Here is a 19,208-nt window from a genome sequence, read left to right as displayed (position 1 = left end):
CTACCCACATCTCTGTCGGGAGGAAGATCATTCCTACCCCCAACCTGGGCTGTGGTCGCCGCGGACGCGAGCCTGTCAGGTTGGGGAGCGGTTTTTCTCCACCACAGGGCTCAAGGAACCTGGACTCCGATAGAATCGTCCCTTCAGATCAATATTCTGGAGATAAGGGCAGTATATCTAGCCCTATTGGCTTTCCATCGGTGGCTGGAGGGCAGGCAGATCCGAATCCAGTCGGACAACGCCACTGCCGTCGCCTACATCAATCACCAAGGCGGCACTCGCAGTCGTCTGGCCTTCCAGGAAGTCCGGCGGATTCTGCAGTGGGTGGAAGACACAGGCTCCACCATCTCCGCAGTTAACATCCCGGGCGTAGAAAACTGGGAAGCAGATTTTCTCAGTCGTCAGGGCATGGACGCGGGGGAATGGTCTCTTCACCCAGACGTGTTTCGGGAGATCTGTCGCCGCTGGGGAACGCCGGACGTCGATCTCATGGCGTCACGGCACAACAACAAGGTCCCGGCCTTCATGGCACGGTCTCAGGATCACAGAGCTCTGGCGGCGGACGCGTTAGTGCAGGATTGGTCGCAGTTCTGACTGCCGTATGTGTTTCCCCCTCTGGCAATGCTGCACAGAGTACTACGCAAGATCAGGCCTGACTGCCGTCGCGCCATTCTCGTCACTCCAGACTGGCCGAGGCGGTCGTGGTATCCGGATCTGTGGCATCTCACGGTGGGTCAACCGTGGGCACTTCCAGACCGCCCAGACTTGCTGTCACAAGGTCCGTTTTTCCATCTGAATTCTGTGGCCCTCAACCTGACTGTGTGGCCATTGAGTCCTGGCTCCTAGCGTCTTCAGGGTTATCTCAGGATGTCATTGCCACCATGAGACAGGCCAGGAAGCCAACGTCCGCCAAGATCTATTATAGGTCTTGGCAAATCTTCCTGTCCTGGTGCACTGCTAACGGTTTTTCTCCATGGCCGTTTGCCTTACCCACATTCCTTTCATTCCTTCAATCTGGAGTGGACAAGGTTTTGTCCCTCGGCTCTATCAAGGGCCAAGTGTCGGCGCTCTCCGTGTTTTTTCAAAAGCGTCTAGCCAGGCTTCCGCAGGTCCGCACGTTCCTGCAGGGGGTCTGCCACATAGTCCCACCTTACAAACGTCCGTTGGGACCTTAACAGGGTCCCGACGGCTCTTCAAAAGCCGCCTTTTGAGCCACTGCGGGATGTCTCTCTCTCCCGTCTTTTGCAGAAGGTGGCCTTCCTAGTGGCAGTCACGTCTCTTCGGAGAGTGTCTGAGCTTGCAGCGCTGTCATGCAAAGCTCCCTTCCTGGTTTTTCACCAGGATAAGGTGGTTCTCCGTCCGGTCCCGGAATTTCTCCCTAAGGTGGTATCCCCTTTTCATCTAAATCAGGATATCTCCTTGCCTTCCTTTTGCCCTAATCCAATTCACCAGTGTGAAAAGGATTTGCACTCTTTGGATCTAGTGAGAGCACTCCGGTTCTACGTGTCTCGCACGGCGCCCCTGCGCCGTTCAGATGCGCTCTTTGTCCTTGTCGCTGGCCAGCGTAAGGGCTCTCAGGCCTCCAAGTCAACCTTGGCTCGGTGGATCAAGGAACCGATTCTCGAGGCCTACCGTTCTTCTGGGCTTCCACTTCCTTCAGGGTTGAAAGCCCATTCTACCAGAGCTGTAGGTGCGTCCTGGGCTTTGCGGCACCGGGCGACGGCTCAGCAGGTGTGTCAGGCAGCTACGTGGTCTAGTCTGCACACTTTCACGAAGCACTATCAAGTGCATACCTATGCGTCGGCTGACGCCAGTCTAGGTAGGCGAGTCCTTCAGGCGGCAGTTGCCCACCTGTAAGAGGGGGCCGTTTTTCGGCTCTTTTTTATCGAGGTATTCTTTTACCCACCCAGGGACTGCTCTTGGACGTCCCAATTGTCTGGGTCTCCCAATGGAGCGACAAAGAAAAAGGGAATTTTGTTTACTTACCGTAAATTCCTTTTCTTCTAGCTCCTATTGGGAGACCCAGCACCTGCCCCTGTGCCCTTTGGGCTGTTGTTCTTTTGTGTACACATGTTGTTCATGTTGAATTGTTCTTATGGTTCATGGTTTTCAGTTCTCCGAACATCCTTCGGATTGAATTTACCCTAGACCAATTTATAAGTTTCTCCTTCCTGCTTTTGCACCAAAACTGAGGAGCCCGTGGTCCACGGGAGGGTGTATAGGCAGAGGGGAGGGGTTACACTTTTTAAAGTGTAATTACTTTGTGTGGCCTCCAGAGGCAGAAGCTATACACCCAATTGTCTGGGTCTCCCAATAGGAGCTAGAAGAAAAGGAATTTACGGTAAGTAAACAAAATTCCCTTTTTTTGGATGTGCCGAAAATGTCTGCTTCGTTGTCTGTAGCTAAATGATATATTGTAGATAAGTAAATCCAGACCAATAGATAAATCGGTAGGATCACTGCTTTTTTTCAGGACCTCCTATGTACTCCTCAGAATATGCGCCAACCTTGGATTACTTTGAAAGAGAGACTACGAGGATGTATCTTGGCTGTTCACCTATATATCACTACCCTGCCTTCCCAGTGGGCTTACCTTCACCAGGATTTGGAAGTACATTAATTCCTCCTACTAATACCACTCCTCCTGTTATTCCATTGAGAGGCTTACGACCATGTTACCCGGTGAGTACAGGACTACCAAGAAATTAGTTTGGCTACACTATGTACACTGTCTGAGATGGAACAGTCATGAGGCTGCCACGTAACCGTTGCCTACCTAAATGAAAGTGGATAAAGACCCCAAAATAATCCTACATCTTATAGTTGGACTGAACAGATCTGATTACAGCCATCAGCTACAGCAGCTTTACTAACTTATTAACATAGTTATACAAGTCATTATAATTGCAGTGGTAGCCTATATATGTGAGGTTTTAACATGTCATGGAAAAAAATTAACATTTTTTAATTAAACCCCATTAAAATACCATAATGTGCAAATCTGAGCTGATTCCTTTTGTTTAACCACACGATATACTGCCGTTTCTAATCACCATTGAATGTAAGGGGTTAAATGGCTGAAGACAGAGTTTTCTTTGTTCCTAGCCATGTTAGGCGGATGATGCCGGTATATTACAGCCTGCAGCCACTAACTATACATCATTTTGTGACAGATCACCTGCATTTTGGACCAGCTATTTCATCCATCGTCTGGGTGGGGTTATACACACCATGGCTGAATGGAGACAAGTCACATAGTGAATTATGAAAAAACAGACATTTCTTGAACATTTGAATATTTTATATATTACAGAAGTCTTACCGTATTTTTCGGACTATAAGACGTGGTTTTAGAGGAGGAAAATAGGAAAACAAAATCTTAAGCAAAAAATGTGGTCATGACACATTGCTATGGGGCGAGGATCTGCTGCTGACACTGTTATGGGGGTAATGTCCCCAAATTCTCTGCTAAGGTACCCCATCCTGGTATATGCCCTCATCCTGCTATATACCCCTATCCTGCTATATACTGCCATCCTGGAATATGCCCTCATCCTGCTATATACACCCATCCTGCTATATACTGCCATCCTGCTATATGGCCCCATCTTGCTATATACCCCCATGCTGCTATATACCCTCATCCTGCTATATGGCCCCATCCTGCTATATACCCCCATGCTGCTATATACCCTCATCCTGCTATATGGCCCCATCCTACTATATACCCCCATGCTGCTATATACCCTCATCCTGCTATATGGCCCCATGCTGCTATATACCCTCATGCTGCTATATACCCTCATCCTGCTATATGGCATGTATCCTGTATCACACAAAAAACAATAAACGTTTATACTCACCTTTCCTCGCTCCATGCAGCATCGCTCCTCCTCCTGTCTGTGGTGGCAGCAGCGCCGCTGATCTGTGTGGAGCCGTCACCGGTCACTTCCCTGCAGCACCGCGATCTCCTCCAGTCTGCCGGTCAGCTGACGTGCGTGGAGACTAGCGGCGCGCACAGCGATGGCGTCATCGCTGTGCTCACCGCTCTCTATACAGATCAGCTAACCGGCAGACTGCAGGAGATCGCGGTGCTGCACGGAAGTGGCCGGTGAATATACCGTACTTATTCACTGCCCCCCGTGCTGATAATGATGCGCAGGGGGCAGTGAATACAGCCGCACATGATCACTCCAGGCTGTAGTTGCCAGGGGTGATCATGTTAATTATGCGCGCACCCCCACCCATCATCCCGCCCACCTGTCAGCGCCGGCTTCAGCGCTGAGGGATGATGGGCGTGCATATGTAATGAGCGAGCCAACGTGGTCACGGCAGGAGCTGCTACAGCCTGCTCGTGCCCCCGATGGCCCGTTCCACCGCAGCACCCTCATTCCCGGCCGTAGCCCTATATTCAGACCATAAGACGCACCCCAAACTTTCCCCCAACATTTGGGGGGAAAAAAGTGTCTTATAGTCCGAAAAATACGGTAATTGTGTCTGTGATGATTAACCCTAGAACGCGCAAGCAATTCAATCTACCATAGAAAACATATGACCTAGCAGGCCTGCGAGGCCCCAGGTATGCGTTCTAGCGTTAAAAGCCAATAATTATTTGCATTGATAACACAGGGAAAATATTAAGAGGGCAGCGAATACTAATTTGTCTAGTAGTATAATGGTAATATATTGTGTGTATATATATTTTATGCTTTGTTTCATTCTTGCAGTTTCAAGATGGAAGAGGAGATTTCCGTCCAAGCTATTACCCTCCCATACCTCAGTACATACCCCCTGGTTATCTGTCAGGCCTACACTACATGCCTCCTTCCATGCCTCTGAATGTTAGTTTCATGGCAGAACCCAAGAAAATCTTATCTGGTAAGGGACAAACATATGGGACCAATGTATCATGGTTTATTCACAAGAATGCTGGCGACTTTGAAATATCGTAAAATTTATGTTAAAAAATGTTGCAATTTTCAATATTTTACGCCAGTCCGGGTCAGCGCCACCAAACTGGGCCGAGCTAGGAAGAAGTGTGGCGAAGCCCGCCTGGCAAATTCAGAATTATTTACAACTTACTAGCGTAAATTATGGCAGCCCCCAGACTGGAGTAACATGTTTGGCAAAATGATTGATTGCTCTCAGTGAGAGAAACAAAATTAAAATTTTGTAGTTGTGATACCTTTTAATGGCTAACTAAAATAAAAGTAAAATATGATGTTCTAAAGCAAGCTTTCGAGACATCTCAGGTCTCTTCCTCAGGCATGGTATGACAAAATATCTGAAGAAACACAAATATATACACAAAGGCAAAGGCGCACGACAGTTGTAAAGTGCACCAAATTCATTAAGAGATACAAGCTTCTTACTAAGTTAAGCGCTTCTTATTCAAGCTGTCTTCATTAAGACTAGTATACAAAATTCCAATCTTAATGAATCAAGCCCATACTTATCTTCTTTATAAAAGTAACTATGTACAGGGATACACCACAAGTTTTTATTAATAGGAGCCCTAATAATAGTGCTGTAGCTTGGATAATTATTCTCACTTCATGCAGTCTTTGTTGCTGACATATATACTATCTGATAGGCTGATATATCAGACGACAAGAAATCAACATTGTAAAATCGGAGACCAGTGACATACAGTATAGCCTTGAGTTGGCAGCGCTACAACAGGGAGTGGAAAATTGTGATCTATAGAGAGCTACATTAACCTATTCCTGTGACATCAACTGCAAAAAACATCTTTGGCTTTGTTCAAGGTGCTTATTCTAAAAAGGCTCACCTGGTGAGATGGATTGTTTATGCCGTAGGTCTAATCGGGCTACAGACACTGGAGGTGTTCGTGCAGCTGAACTAGATAGGCCAGATGGCACCTGGAACAGCGTGGAGTAATAGAGCTGAATATGTTTGATGCCTTGCTATAGGCTAGAGAAGCCGAGCCCGCAGCATGACAGAACTGCATTGTCAGGAGACACACTTGGGCTATGTTCACACGTTGCATTTTCTTTGTCGCTCCATTGGGAGACCCAGACAATTGGGTGTATAGCTATTGCCTCTGGAGGCCACACAAAGTATTACACTTAAAAGTGTAAGGCCCCTCCCCTTCTGGCTATACACCCCCAGTGGGATCACTGGCTCACCAGTTTTGTGCTTTGTGCGAAGGATGGGCTTCTGGTTCTCTCAAGGCCGAAGGCCCATTCTACCAGAGCCGTGGGTGCATCCTGGGCATTACGGCACCAGGCTACGGCTCAGCAGGTGTGTCAGGCACCCTGGCCGGTTGCATCGTCTATGTTTCCTTCCTTCCTGCAATCTAGGTAGGAAAATGGGTTGTCGCTCAGTTCCCTTTAGGGACAAGTCTCAGCGCTATCTGTATTTTTTCAGAAACGACGACTTCCTCAGGTACGCACGTTCCTACGGGGAGTTTGTCTTCTCAGCACTCCGTACAAGCGGCCGTTAGAGCCCTGAGATCTGAACAAGGTTCTAATTGCTCTCCAGATGCCGCCTTTCGAGCCTTTGAAGGATGTCTCCCTTCCCGTTTTTCACGGGAAGTGGCCTTCTAGTAACGGTCTCGTCTCTTAGGAGAGTTTCCGAGCTAGCAACGCTCTCATACAAACTCCCTTCCTGGTCCTTCACCAGGACAGGGTAGTTCTGCGTCCGGTTCCGGAATTTCTCCCTAAGGTGGTATCCCATTTTCATATCAATCAGGATATCACCTCACCTTCTTTGTGTCCTCGTCCAGTCCATCAATTTCAGAAAGATTTGCATCTGTTGGTTCTGGTGAGAGCACTCAGGTTCTACTTCCCGCATGGCGCTCCTGCGCCACCCGGATGCACTTTTTGTCCTTGTCGCTGGTCGGCGTAAACAGTCAAGCTTCCAGATCCACCCTTGCTCGGGGGCTCGAGGAACCAATTCTTGAAACCTACAGTTCTCCCACCTGGTCGAGTCTACTTACTTTTACCAAGCATTATCAGATGCATACCTACGCTTCGGCAGACGCCAGCCTAGGTAGATAAGTCATTCAGGCGGCGGTTGGCCACCTGTAGGAGAGGGCCGTTTGACGGCCCTATCATGAGGTATTCTTTTACCCACCCAGGGATTGCTTTTGGACATCCCAATTGTCTGGGTCTCCCAATGGAGCGACAAAGAAGAAGGGAATTTTGTTTACTTACCGTAAATTCCTTTTCTTCTAGCTCCAATTGGGAGACCCAGCACCCGCCCTGTTTTCTCGGGGTTTTTCTGTTTTTTCGGGTACACATGTTGTTCATGTGGTATGGTTCAGTTCTCCGATGTTTCCTCGGATTGAATTGGTCTTTAAACCAGTTATTGGCTTTCCTCCTTCTTGCTTTGGCACTAAAACTGGTGAGCCAGTGATCCCACTGGGGGTGTATAGCCAGAAGGGGAGGGGCCTTACACTTTTAAGTGTAATACTTTGTGTGGCCTCCAGAGGCAATAGCTATACACCCAATTGTCTGGGTCTCCCAATTGGAGCTAGAAGAAAAGGAATTTACGGTAAGTAAACAAAATTCCCTTCTTTTCTTCTACAGTAAAACCTGTTATCTTGGCAGTAAAAAAGCTATTTACAAAAAGCTGGGGGGTTTTTCTGCACTTTTTGCCACATTTTTGTTGTGTTTTTCCTTTAGCTGCGTTTTTTTTTCGTCCTATGTTTACAGCTTTTTTTTATTTGCATAACACTATTGAAAAAAAAAATTGCAAACAAAATGCAGCAAAAAAAAAGTGTGATCATACTCCAATGTAGCAGAGCCCAATGGTATGTCAGAGCTAGGTTTGTTAGGAGTTGCACTTGAGGGTTGATGTAGGAGATCCCAGGTATGGCAGAGCTGGTGTTACCTATCCCGGCAAAAGCTCTTGGCCTCACTTTCTTCTCATATGACTGCCTTCCTTTGCAGTAGTCCATGCTAGATTTCTCAGGTAACTCGGTCAACTCCTCTGACTTCGTCACCCTTAGGCCCTGTGTGCACTGGAAAACGGAATATTCTTAAGAAAATTCCGCAGGGTCTGAAAGATTACCGCACCCGCGGTAAAAAAACGCAGCAATTCACACCCGAAAAATGCATGCGGTGTGCCGTGGTTTAACTGCAGTATTGTTCGCGGTATTGCCGCGGTTTTGCTGTGTGCGGGTTGGTACGTGTGCTTTAATGCATTCAATGCAATAAAGCACATTGAAAAAAAAAAAAAAAAGGGGTCATTTCCTTCTGAGATAGATAGTAGATAGATAAATAGACAGGTAGAGGAATAGATAGAAGAATAGATAGATAGACAGAGGGATAGATAGAGTCCCTGTGAGCACACGCTGCATTTCTCCCGAGCAATAATGTGAGTTCACATTACCGGCCGTGGGAAATGCCCTGTGGTTACCTCTGCTGTCTCGTTGCAAGGCTGCATTCAGCCTGTGTCTGTGTCACTCGCTTCTGGATGCAAGCAGTGCAAGACGTGGATTACGCCGGAGCTGTGGATTACGCCGGAGCTGTGTGATGGGAGGGGTTAATAAAGGGGTTAAAGAGGAGGCTTTAAAAGAAAGGATTTTTCGGTGCGTGTTTATTCACTTTACTTACGGGTAAATCATGTCAGCTGTCACATAGACGCTGCCATGATCAAGCCTGGAGTTAATGGCGGCGATGCGCTGCCATTAACTCGTTATTACCTGGATAGCCACGGCATCTGGAAGAGCCGAGGACACTCCGGGACTGTCGCATAATGCATGCGACAGTCCCGGGGCAGCTGCGGCTGATATTCCCGGCTGCAGGAGGAGGGGGGACATTAACCCTGCCCCTCGCCCTCCCCAGCCTGAGAATACCGGGCCGCCGCTGTGTGCTTACCTCGGCTGGAAGGTAAAAATACGGCGGAGCCCACGTGTTTTTTTTTATATATTTCCGTTTGATTTGTATGTGTATTCTATATGTCTGTGTGTGAGTGTGATGTGTGTGTATTGTATGTCTGTGTGTGAGTGATGTGTGTGTGTTTACTCTCTGCTCCGCTTCCTCTTCCTGTAATGACATCACTTCCCTGCGGGATTTCATGATTACATGGCAGTCAATGGAGTGAAATCCCGCAGGGACCTTCGGAAAAGAAGTGACATGCAATTGTTTTTGCTGCGGGAATCCCGCAGCAAAACATGCAGCTGTCAAATTCCGCATAGTGCGCACAGCATTTTTTTTTCCAATAGGTTTTGCTGGTGAATCACTGCAGAGATGTTATGAACATTTTCTGCAGCGAAACGTGCGGGAAAAAACGAGCGCACAGGGCCTTAGGGGTACTTTGCACGCTGCGACATCGCTACTGCGATATCGTCTGGGTCAAATCGAAAGTGACGCACATCCAGCGCCGGTAATGACGTCGCAACATGTAAAGCCTAGATGCGCCGATAAACGATCGCAAAAGCGTCGAAAATCGGTGATCTGTGTAGTGTCGGTCATTTTCACAATGTCGCACCAATAGGAGATACGATGTTGTTCCTCGTTCCTGCAGCAGCTCACATCGCTGTGTGTGAAGCCGCAGGAGCGAGGAACATCACCTTACCTGCCACCACCGGCTATGCAGGAGGAAGGAAGGAGGTGGGCGGGGTGTTTACGTCCCGCTCATCTCCGCCCCTCTGCTTCTATTGGCCGCCTGCTGTGTGACGTCGCTGTGACGCGGCACGACCCGCCCCCTTAGGAAGGAGGCGGGTCGCCAGCCAGAGCGACGTCGCAGGGCAGGTAAGTGCGTGTGAAGCTGCTGTAGTGATAATGTTCGTTTCTGTAGCTATCACAAGATATCGCACGTACGACGGGGGTGGGGACTATCGCGCTTGCATCACTAGCTGATGCTAGCGATGTCGCAGCGTGTAAAGCCCGCTTAAGATTGTGGTCAAACTACCAGAATATTCAAGTGGCGTGTCACCTGAGCTGGTCTAAAAAAAGCTTAGGGACACGACTTCAGCGGTGCATGCTGGATTAACATGGTAACCTGATGCACAGAGGGATCCATGACGGTAGGACAAATATCTGGCTGTAGCCCGGAGAGTAAAGGCTACTTTACACGCTGCGATATCGGTCCCGATATCGCTAGCATGGGTACCCGCCCCCATCTGTTGTGCGACACGGGCAAATCGCTGGCCGTGCCGCACAACATCGCGCAGACCCGTCACACATACTTACCTGCCCGGCGACGTCGCTGTGACCGGCGATCCTCCTCCTTTCTAAGGGGGCGGTCCATGCGGCGTCACAGCGACGTCACTGAGCAGCCGCCCAATAGAAGCGGAGGGGCGGAGATGAGCGGGACGTAACATCCTGCCCACCTCCTTCCTTCCTCATAGCGGCCGGGAGGCAGGTAAGGAGAGCTTCCTCGTTCCTGCGGCGTCACACGGAGCGATGTGTGCTGCCGCAGGAGCGACGAACTACATCGTTACTGCTGCAGTAACGATAATCGAGAATGGACCCCCATGTCACCGATGAGCGATTTTGCACGTTTTTGCAACGATGCAAAATCGCTCATCGGTGTCACACGCAGCAACATCGCTAATGCGGCCGGATGTGCGTCACAAATTCCGTGACCCCAACGACTCCGCATTAGCGATGTTGCAGCGTGGAAAGCCCCCTTAAGACAAACCCCACATATTAACAAGTTAGCACCGACCCATTGGTTGGTGCCCCTATAGATCAGCAAGTGAGCTATTAATTTGTCTTGTTGAGTACGTGTAAGGTCCAGGTTATACATTTGCTATTTTCATTGTTTTTCCATGTGATTTTTATTTTTAGAAAAATGCAGGAATAGAGTTAAAAGTGAGAAGTATTAAAAACTTAATATAGGGAAGTTCTCCCTATTTGTTGGTTTATACTTAAAATATGCCGTTTTATCTCCCTTTTTTTTTTTAACTACTGACAAAGTGTATTTTCTTTTGTTTCCTTTTATTTTATCTTGGATATGTGTGTGTACCTTTGTTTTTCTTTCAATAAAGACGGTTTAAAAAATTAATACAATATTTCTCCTTAAAATGTAAGATGTTCTCCCTCATTCTAAATGCAGCCTTCTTTGTATCCGCTATTTGCCGTGTGTCTTTTTGCCGATAACAATTTTGTTAGATCGAATCTAGATCAACTTTTCTTAGTGAATCCACCAATGCATCCTCATCTGGCAAAAATGTGCTCAACTCTCTCAAGCATCTTAAGGCCCCGTTACACGCGTCGATTTATTGTGCGATCGCATGTGCGATTGCACCCGCCCCCATCGTTTGTGCGTCATGGGCAATTTGTTGCCCGTGTCGCACAAAGTCGGTCACCCCTGTCACACGCACTTACCTCCTGAACGACCTCTCTGTGGGCGGCGAACATCCTCTTCCTGAAGGGGGAGGGACGTTCTGTGTCACAGCGACGTCACACAGCGGCCGCCCAATAGAAGCGGAAGGGCGGAGATGAGCGGGATGTAACATCCCGCCCAACTCCTTCCTTCCTCATTGCCGGTGGGACGCAGGTAAGCTGTGCTCGTTGTTCCTGGGGTGTCACACGGAGCGATGTGTGCTGCCTCAGGAACGACGAACAACCGGCATCAAGGAATGTGACCGATATTTTGAAAATGAGCGACGTGTCAACGAGCAACGATAAGTTGAGTATTTTTGCTCGTTAACAGTCGCTCGTAGCTGTCACACGCTACGATATTGTTAGATCCGGGTGGTGGAAACACTGGACCGTACACCGGATTCCCCTGGTGAGGCAACCAGGCCGGTCACCCCGCCAGAGGGCCTTGATGCACGGCAGCCGAAGCACTCCTGGTAGCAAGACAGTCCGTACAGAGAACTCGGAAGTAGATGTCCCTGGGATCACAGAGTTCCAGAAGGTAGTCCGGGTGACGAGGCTCAGAATCAGAGGCCGGGTTGAGATGTCAGGCGGAATCCGGAAACAGCTGAGCAAGATGGCAGGTCACCAAACGGAGCCAGGGACCGCAGACTTGCGGGACTGAAGAGGTAGTGGAATATCAGCCGACAGTCACCGACAGGAGTTCTGGAGCAGTCGTGGTTAGGACCGGTTGGCGTGGCAGGACCGGCTCTGCGAGACAGACAAGGGTTAATACCGGAGAAGGCAAAAGGGGGACCTGAACTCCTAGCTTACTAAACACGTAGAACAGGCCCCGCCCACCTGGAAGGAGAATCCTCTTATACCCTGTACCTGCATAGGCAATATCCTGTTTCTGGACGCTGGCCCTTTAAGAGAGGGTCAATGACCGCGCGCGCGCCCTAATGCGCATGCACGAGGCCCGTGTGCCAGAAGCCAGGGCAGGAAGCGGTGCAGAGGAAGACGGAGTGCCTGGCAGAGTGTCCTGCGTCGCAGAGGAGCGCCGGGAGCGGGGAACAGGACGCATGGAGGACGCAGGCGAGGGAGAGGGAGCAGGAAGGCCGTGGAGGAGAGGACCGGGGACCGGAGCGGTGAACAGGGAGCGCCGTCGGGAACCGGAGAGCGGGACCGGGGAGCGTGACACGGGGACCGGGAAGCGTGACATATCTCTAATGATGCCGGATGTGCGTCACGGAATCCGTGACCCCGACAACATATCACCCGATATATCGTACCGTGTAACGGGGCCTTTACTTTTGTGTGTTGTTTAAAGCAACCTATAAACATTATTCACAATTCTTATAAGCTGCTGAAAACACGGCAGGATTTATCCTGATGATCAAATGGCATTTGTATGTTAATACCTATATCTTTGTGTTTTAGGTCAGGCTGTTCCAGATAGCCAGAGCCTTAGGATTGCATCAGAGAGGAGCGAGACACCAACCAGGGGAAAAAGTACCTAATTATTTGTAGCAATGCTGACATATGTATCTATGTATTGATATTTTTTGGTTTATCTGTTATTATGCCCTCATCACTTGTGTGACGGGGTGTTGTACAGTTGTATTGAAATGGAAGAAAACTGTAGGATCTCCAAGTACAGTTTTATATATGTCTGAGTCCATGTATGAATTAGCTCCGCACACGCCAGCGGAGAAACATGAGCTCAGTAAATGAATTTATATCTGAAATTCATAGTAACGTTACACTGTCTTCATACTGGGCCTAAGCCATTCAGTTTGGGTAAAAAAGAAAAAGATGTTACTATATGGCAGATGAATAAGAAAAAAAACAAACATTACCTATCCTTTTCAGAACTGTAAAAATAAACCTGCCTAACATACACCAAAGGGTAACACAGGTCAATAGGTATGTGGCTACTTTTCAGTTAGTAAAGGCCCGGGTTCTTATTTTTTATATTGCTTTATTGTATATCAGACTGCAAAAAAATGTAACCTGAACAGAGTCTTACTTTTAGAGAATGTAACCACCCCAGATTGAGTTGCAGAAGTGCAGATTTTCTGTATTGCTCATTATTGTAATGAAAGGGGTAAAATCTGCAGCACTGGTCAATTCATGCTGTGGATTTCAAGTACTGTATGATGAGCAGGTACGATGCTCGGGTGCACGGTACTTGTAGCCAGCAGTTTATGCTCGGATGGGTGAGAATCGTGTACCCAAGCATAAAAGACGTCAATGGGAAACTTAAGCATTTTTCTGGGAACTCTCCGTAAAAATTCTCGAGTCCCCTATTGACTCCCATTATACTCGGGTGCTCACGTTGCGCCCATCCAAGCATCAACTGCTCGTCACGAGTGCTGAGCACCCGAGCATGGTAGTGCTCGCTCATCACTAATTTTGAAACCTCATTCATAACATTGCTGCTGTAGTACTCCGCAAATTTTTAACATACCCTATCCTAAAGGGAACCTGCCATTTTGAAAATGGGGTCTGATCTGTAGGAAGGATGTTATAGAGCTAATCAGACTCATACATTTTTGTTGGAAAAGATTCAGTAGAATTTGCATTTTATTCATGAAAATGTCGGCTATTTCTATGCATGTGAGTCCAGTGGGCGGTCCTTTTCAGTGATTTGACAGTCTTCCTTGTATGACTGCATACAGATGTAGCTGTCAATCATTGAGTAGGACCGCCCACTGGACTCTAACATTCAAACAGCAGGATTTCAATGAATAAAATATTAGTGTTAGTGAGTTTTTTTTAACAGTCCTATATATCATTCTGCTCTGCTCCTCCTCTATACCATGCTGCTCACAGATCAGGCAGCGTCTACAACGGGACTGCTTCCCTTTAAGTGTCTTGTTAATATTAAAAACAGAAGAGCCTACAGGCAAAGGGACATAGAGGGTGTTAAATGATAATACTGTATAGTCTCTAAATTACATTTTGGGAGCCACTGCGCAGCATCCACTGAAGGCAGAGCACTTTACACATCTGCACAAATCCGCAGCTCCCACAGATCTGTTGTAGATGTTGCCAAGAGCTGCTGAAAGGGATTCTCTTATGCTCAGCTTCTTTATCCTGCTCTGTAGGTATGTACATGAGAGAAAATCACCCAAAGCGCCAATTATGGGGCTAAGGATCCATTTACACGAACTGACCAGCAGCAAAATATGACTGTCGATCGGTAAACTTTTACCAATCGGCGCTCGTTTAAATGCCTATTTACACAGTCAGACCAAAGTAAGCGATGTGCAGTGAGCGATCTATACTAGATCACTCAGTGCGCACAGGCTGCTGCAGTTTTCGAGCAGCGTGAGTTCTGTTTACACCGGATGATGCACTGCTGAGAACAATTTTTCCCTGCACTAAAGATCATTTCACCCAATGAATGAGCATTTTGCTTGTTCATCATTTGCTTGTTCATCTGCTGATCTTCAGCCTGTTTACGCAAGAAGATAATTGTGACATGAGCATTTTTAACATACTCTTTCACGAATTTCTTACAGTTTAACTTAAAAATACTGAACTGTAAAAAAAAAAAATCTGCCTTTTCCTCGTACCTAGAACTGTTATGTCTATATTTACCTGTTTTCAGTTATAATTGTTACATAGGATGTGATTGATGCAGTTTTTGTCTCATCTACTTTATCACATTGCAATTGTTCATTTGCAGCTTACCAGAGGATTGAATAAAAAATTTGGCAAATAAAAGTTGAGCGTGCCCTTTACTAACATCTGTTTCGAAAACCTGTAAATCTAAAACAGTGTGTGTCTACTTGATAATAAATGGCTTTTTTTATTTGACGTTAAAATTATATATAATACATATATACACACACACACAGTATACAACCACCCCCATTTATTTCAAATTGCAGGACTAGACATGGGCGTGGTCTTCAAAAATATCACCTGTAAATTTCTTTCTCTGCTGACTACATATAAAATCTAGTAGGTGAAAATACCCTGTAGATAAAAGATATACTGTACCTTTGTAAAATAATATAAGATACAGATAATATCAGATACAACAATATACAATAATCTCTCAATTACCTAATACATTCTGATATTTATCCATAAGGGGGCAGCAAAGCACAATCTATTTTATCCTTAAATTGGTTGCATGCCGCCTATAAGCTCATATACTCTGTGTATTATTGTCTATACTGTATAACAGGGGTGGGGAACCTCCGGCCCGCGATGACATTTAATGCGGCCCCCGGGCACATTCCAGGCTACCCCAGTCCTCGAGTGGCACTTGCGCTTTTGCTAGCCGCCGGCCCTTTAAAATCCCAGTGCGTTATGGGTAGATGCTAGAATGTACGGGCTATTTACAGATCCTGATTGCAGCCCATACTAGAATGTACGGGCTCTTTTCGGGACCTGACTACAGCCCATACATTCTAGACTGAACCCGGGCCTGTGCTCGCATGCTGAGGGTTTACCTTGAGGGCGGGGTAAACAGCGCGCTGTGCTCCAGTCACAGCAGAAGAGGTGCAGCAGATGCCTTCCTGCGGTACATGCCTCCTGGACCTGTGCTATGTTACTCCTCCTCCTCCCCTTGTACTGTGAGTATGCAACCCATCGCTGCCCCCCCATCCAGTGCTGTGTACCCCCTAGTACTGTGTGTAGCCCCAAGTGCTGTGTACCCCCAGTACTATGTGTTGCCCCAAGTGCTGTGTACCCCCCAGTACTGTGTGTAACCCCTCAGTGCTGTGTAATCTGTGCAGCCTCCTAGTGCTGTCAGTACTGCCACATAGTGCTCTCCCTGCTGCCTCCTAGTGCTGTCACCTAATGTAGTCCATGCTGCCTTTTAGTGCTGTCACTGTCAGTGCTCTTTGTGCTGCCACCTAGTGCTCTTTGTGCTGCCACCTAGTGCTCTTTGTGCTGCCACCTAGTGCTCTCTGTGCTGCCACCTAGTGCTCTCTGTGCTGCCACCTAGTGCTCTCTGTGCTGCCACCTAGTGCTCTCTGTGCTGCCACCTAGTGCTCTCTGTGCTGCCACCTAGTGCTCTCTGTGCTGTCACTGTCAGTGCTCTTTGTGCTGCCACCTAGTGCTCTTTGTGCTGCCACCTAGTGCTCTTTGTGCTGCCACCTAGTGCTCTTTGTGCTGCCACCTAGTGCTCTTTGTGCTGCCACCTAGTGCTCCCTGTGCTGCCACCTAGTGCTCCCTGTGCTGCCACCTAGTGCTCCCTGTGCTGCCACCTAGTGCTCTCTGTGCTGCCAACTAGCGCTCTCTGTGCTGCCGCCTAGCGCTTTCTGTGTTGCCGCCTAGTGCTGTCCGTTGTGCCGCCTAGTGCTGTCCGTTATGCTGCCTAGTGCTGTCCGTTGTGCTGCCGCCTAGTGCTGTTCGTGCTGCCACCTAGTTCTGTCCGTGCTGCCACCTAATGCTCTCTGTGCTGCCGCCTAGCGCTCTCTGTGCTGCCGCCTAGCGCTCTCTGTGCTGCCGCCTAGCGCTCTGTGCTGCCGCCTAGCGCTCTGTGCTGCCGCCTAGCGCTCTCTGTGCTGCCGCCTAGCGCTGTCCATTGTGCCGCCTAGCGCTGTCCGTTGTGCCGCCTAGCGCTGTCCGTTGTGCCGCCTAGCGCTGTCCTTTGTGCCGCCTAGCGCTGTCCGTTGTGCCGCCTAGTGCTGTCCGTTGTGCCGCCTAGTGCTGTCCGTTGTGCCGCCTAGTGCTGTCCGTTGTGCCGCCTAGTGCTGTCCGTTGTGCCGCCGCCTAGTGCTGTCCGTTGTGCCGCCGCCTAGTGCTGTCTGTGCCCGCCACTAGTGCTGTCCATGCTTAGCATCTCCTGTGATGTATACACCCCTCCTGTGATCTATACGCTCCTCCTGTGATGTATACGCCCCAGCCTGTCCTGGGATGTATATGCCTCAATGTTTCCTGTGATGTATATGCCTCAGTGTCTCCTGTGATGTATATGCGTCCCAGTGTCTTCTGTGATGTATATGCCCCATCTTCTCCTGGGATGTGTATGCCCCCAGCCTCTCCAGACCAAGACAAACCTGGAAAAGCAGTTGTGAGAAACAAAATGATCAATATCACCGAACATCACAGCCACACCAAAGAGAAGCAGCTCCTGCCACCACAGTAGGGGTGAGTTAATTAATTGTTTGACCAAATATAGCCTGGTGGTTTTCAAGTTGATAATTTGATGCGGCCCCCGAAGGTTGGTAGAAAATTCCAAATGGCCCCCGGCAGTAAAAAGGTTCCCCACCCCTGCTGTATAAGATACATAGGGAGCATAGCTAGATTACGAGTCACATAATTGGGTTAGTACCTACCGTGTTTCCCCGACAATAAGACCTCCTCCGAAAATAAGACCTCCCAGGAGTTTTCAGGGAAGCTTTAATATAAGATATTCCCTGAAAATAAGACCTAGCCGCGGTCAATAATGAAGTGTCATGCAGCGGTGAAAGAGTTAAAGACACTGCAGGACACTTCATTATAGGCAGCGGGCACCCCCAGAAGAGAGAAGACAGAAGAAAGAAGACCCCCGATCATACTTACCAGACGCCGACCGGGAGCAGGTGAGCGCATCAAGGTCCTGCAGCGGAACACACACACATGAGACCACACTCACTCACTCTCACACACACACACACACACACACACACACACACACTACAGATCGCATCCACACACTCACAACATCCGGCGATATCGCTTAATTCTCAGCAGCGATACTGTGCGTGCAGTGACCTTCCAGGACCTGCCGAGGATCACATGGCCGGAATCATGTGGTATGTCCAGATGTTGTGAGTGTGTGCGCGCGTATGTGCGATATTGTGTGTGTGTGTGAATGTATGCGATCGGATCTGTGAGTGTCGGCAGAAGGCAGAGGAGCACGGCGTGCAGCACAGCTGCTGGGACCGCCCACAGGAGGGCACAGGGAGAAGGGTGTGTGTGTGAGTGTATGCGATCAGATGTGTGCGTGTATGCTGTCTGATGTGTGACTGTGTGTGAACATAAGCGATCGGATCTGTGAGTGTCGGCAGGAGGCAGAGGAGCACGGCGTGCAGCACAGCTGCTGGGACCGGCCACGGGAGAAGTGGGGTTTGAGAGAGAGTGTGTGTGTGTGTGTGTGTGTGTGTGTGTGTGATCTGATGTCACCCAGACGCAGGGGAGCACAGCTGCAGGGAGATCACAGGGAGAAGTGATGTGTGTGTGTGTGTGTGTGATCTGATGTCAGCCAGACGCAGGGGAGCACAGCTGCAGGGAGATCACAGGGAGAAGTGATGTGTGTGTGTGAGTTTATGCGATCAGATGTGTGCGTGTATGCTGTCTGATGTGTGACTGTGTGTGAACGTAAGCGATCGGATCTGTGAGTGTCGGCAGGAGGCAGAGGAGCACGGCGTGCAGCACAGCTGCTGGGACCGGCCACGGGAGAAGTGGGGTTTGAGTGTGTGTGTGTGTGTGTGTGTGTGTGTGATCTGATGTCAGCCAGACGCAGGGGAGCACAGCTGCAGGGAGATCACAGGGAGAAGTGATGTGTGTGTGTGTGTGATCTGATGTCAGCCAGACGCAGGGGAGCACAGCTGCAGGGAGAAGTGATGTGTGTGTGTGTGTGTGTGTGTGATCTGATGTCAGCCAGACGCAGGGGAGCACAGCTGCAGGGAAATCACAGGGAGAAATGATGTGTGTGTGTGTGTGTGTGTGTGTGTGTGTGTGTGATCTGATGTCAGCCAGACGCAGGGGAGCACAGCTGCAGGGAGAAGTGATGTGTGTGTGTGTGTGTGTGTGTGTGATCTGATGTCAGCCAGACGCAGGGGAGCACAGCTGCAGGGAAATCACAGGGAGAAATGATGTGTGTGTGTGTGATCTGATGTCAGCCAGACGCAGGGGAGCACAGCTGCAGGGAGATCACAGGGAGAAGTGATGTGTGTGTGTGTGTGTGTGTGTGTGTGTGAGAGC

The 19,208-nt window shown here is 48.8% G+C and overlaps 1 protein-coding gene and 1 long non-coding RNA gene across 3 annotated transcripts in view; both read left to right on the top strand.

Annotated features, from left to right (window-relative positions):
• Window positions 1–15,013, top strand: part of DMRTB1 (DMRT like family B with proline rich C-terminal 1) — a 50,270-nt gene extending 35,257 nt beyond the window's left edge. Inside the window, exons 3-5 of the mRNA XM_075320128.1 lie at window positions 2,474–2,682; window positions 4,728–4,878; window positions 12,717–15,013. Of these exons, the coding sequence (XP_075176243.1) occupies window positions 2,474–2,682; window positions 4,728–4,878; window positions 12,717–12,796 (440 nt within the window). The 3' untranslated portion in view covers window positions 12,797–15,013. The remainder of the gene's footprint in view (window positions 1–2,473; window positions 2,683–4,727; window positions 4,879–12,716) is intronic.
• A 686-nt stretch (window positions 15,014–15,699) lies between these two features.
• Window positions 15,700–19,208, top strand: part of LOC142248819 (uncharacterized) — a 144,474-nt gene continuing 140,965 nt past the window's right edge. For both annotated transcript variants that reach the window (XR_012724947.1, XR_012724946.1), the window contains exons 1-2: window positions 15,700–15,868; window positions 17,279–17,390. This is a non-coding gene — a long non-coding RNA (uncharacterized LOC142248819). The remainder of the gene's footprint in view (window positions 15,869–17,278; window positions 17,391–19,208) is intronic.

Source organism: Anomaloglossus baeobatrachus, chromosome 8 (assembly GCF_048569485.1).
Source record: "Anomaloglossus baeobatrachus isolate aAnoBae1 chromosome 8, aAnoBae1.hap1, whole genome shotgun sequence".
NCBI lineage: Eukaryota > Metazoa > Chordata > Amphibia > Anura > Aromobatidae > Anomaloglossus > Anomaloglossus baeobatrachus.
This window is presented reverse-complemented; position numbering and strand designations above follow the sequence as displayed.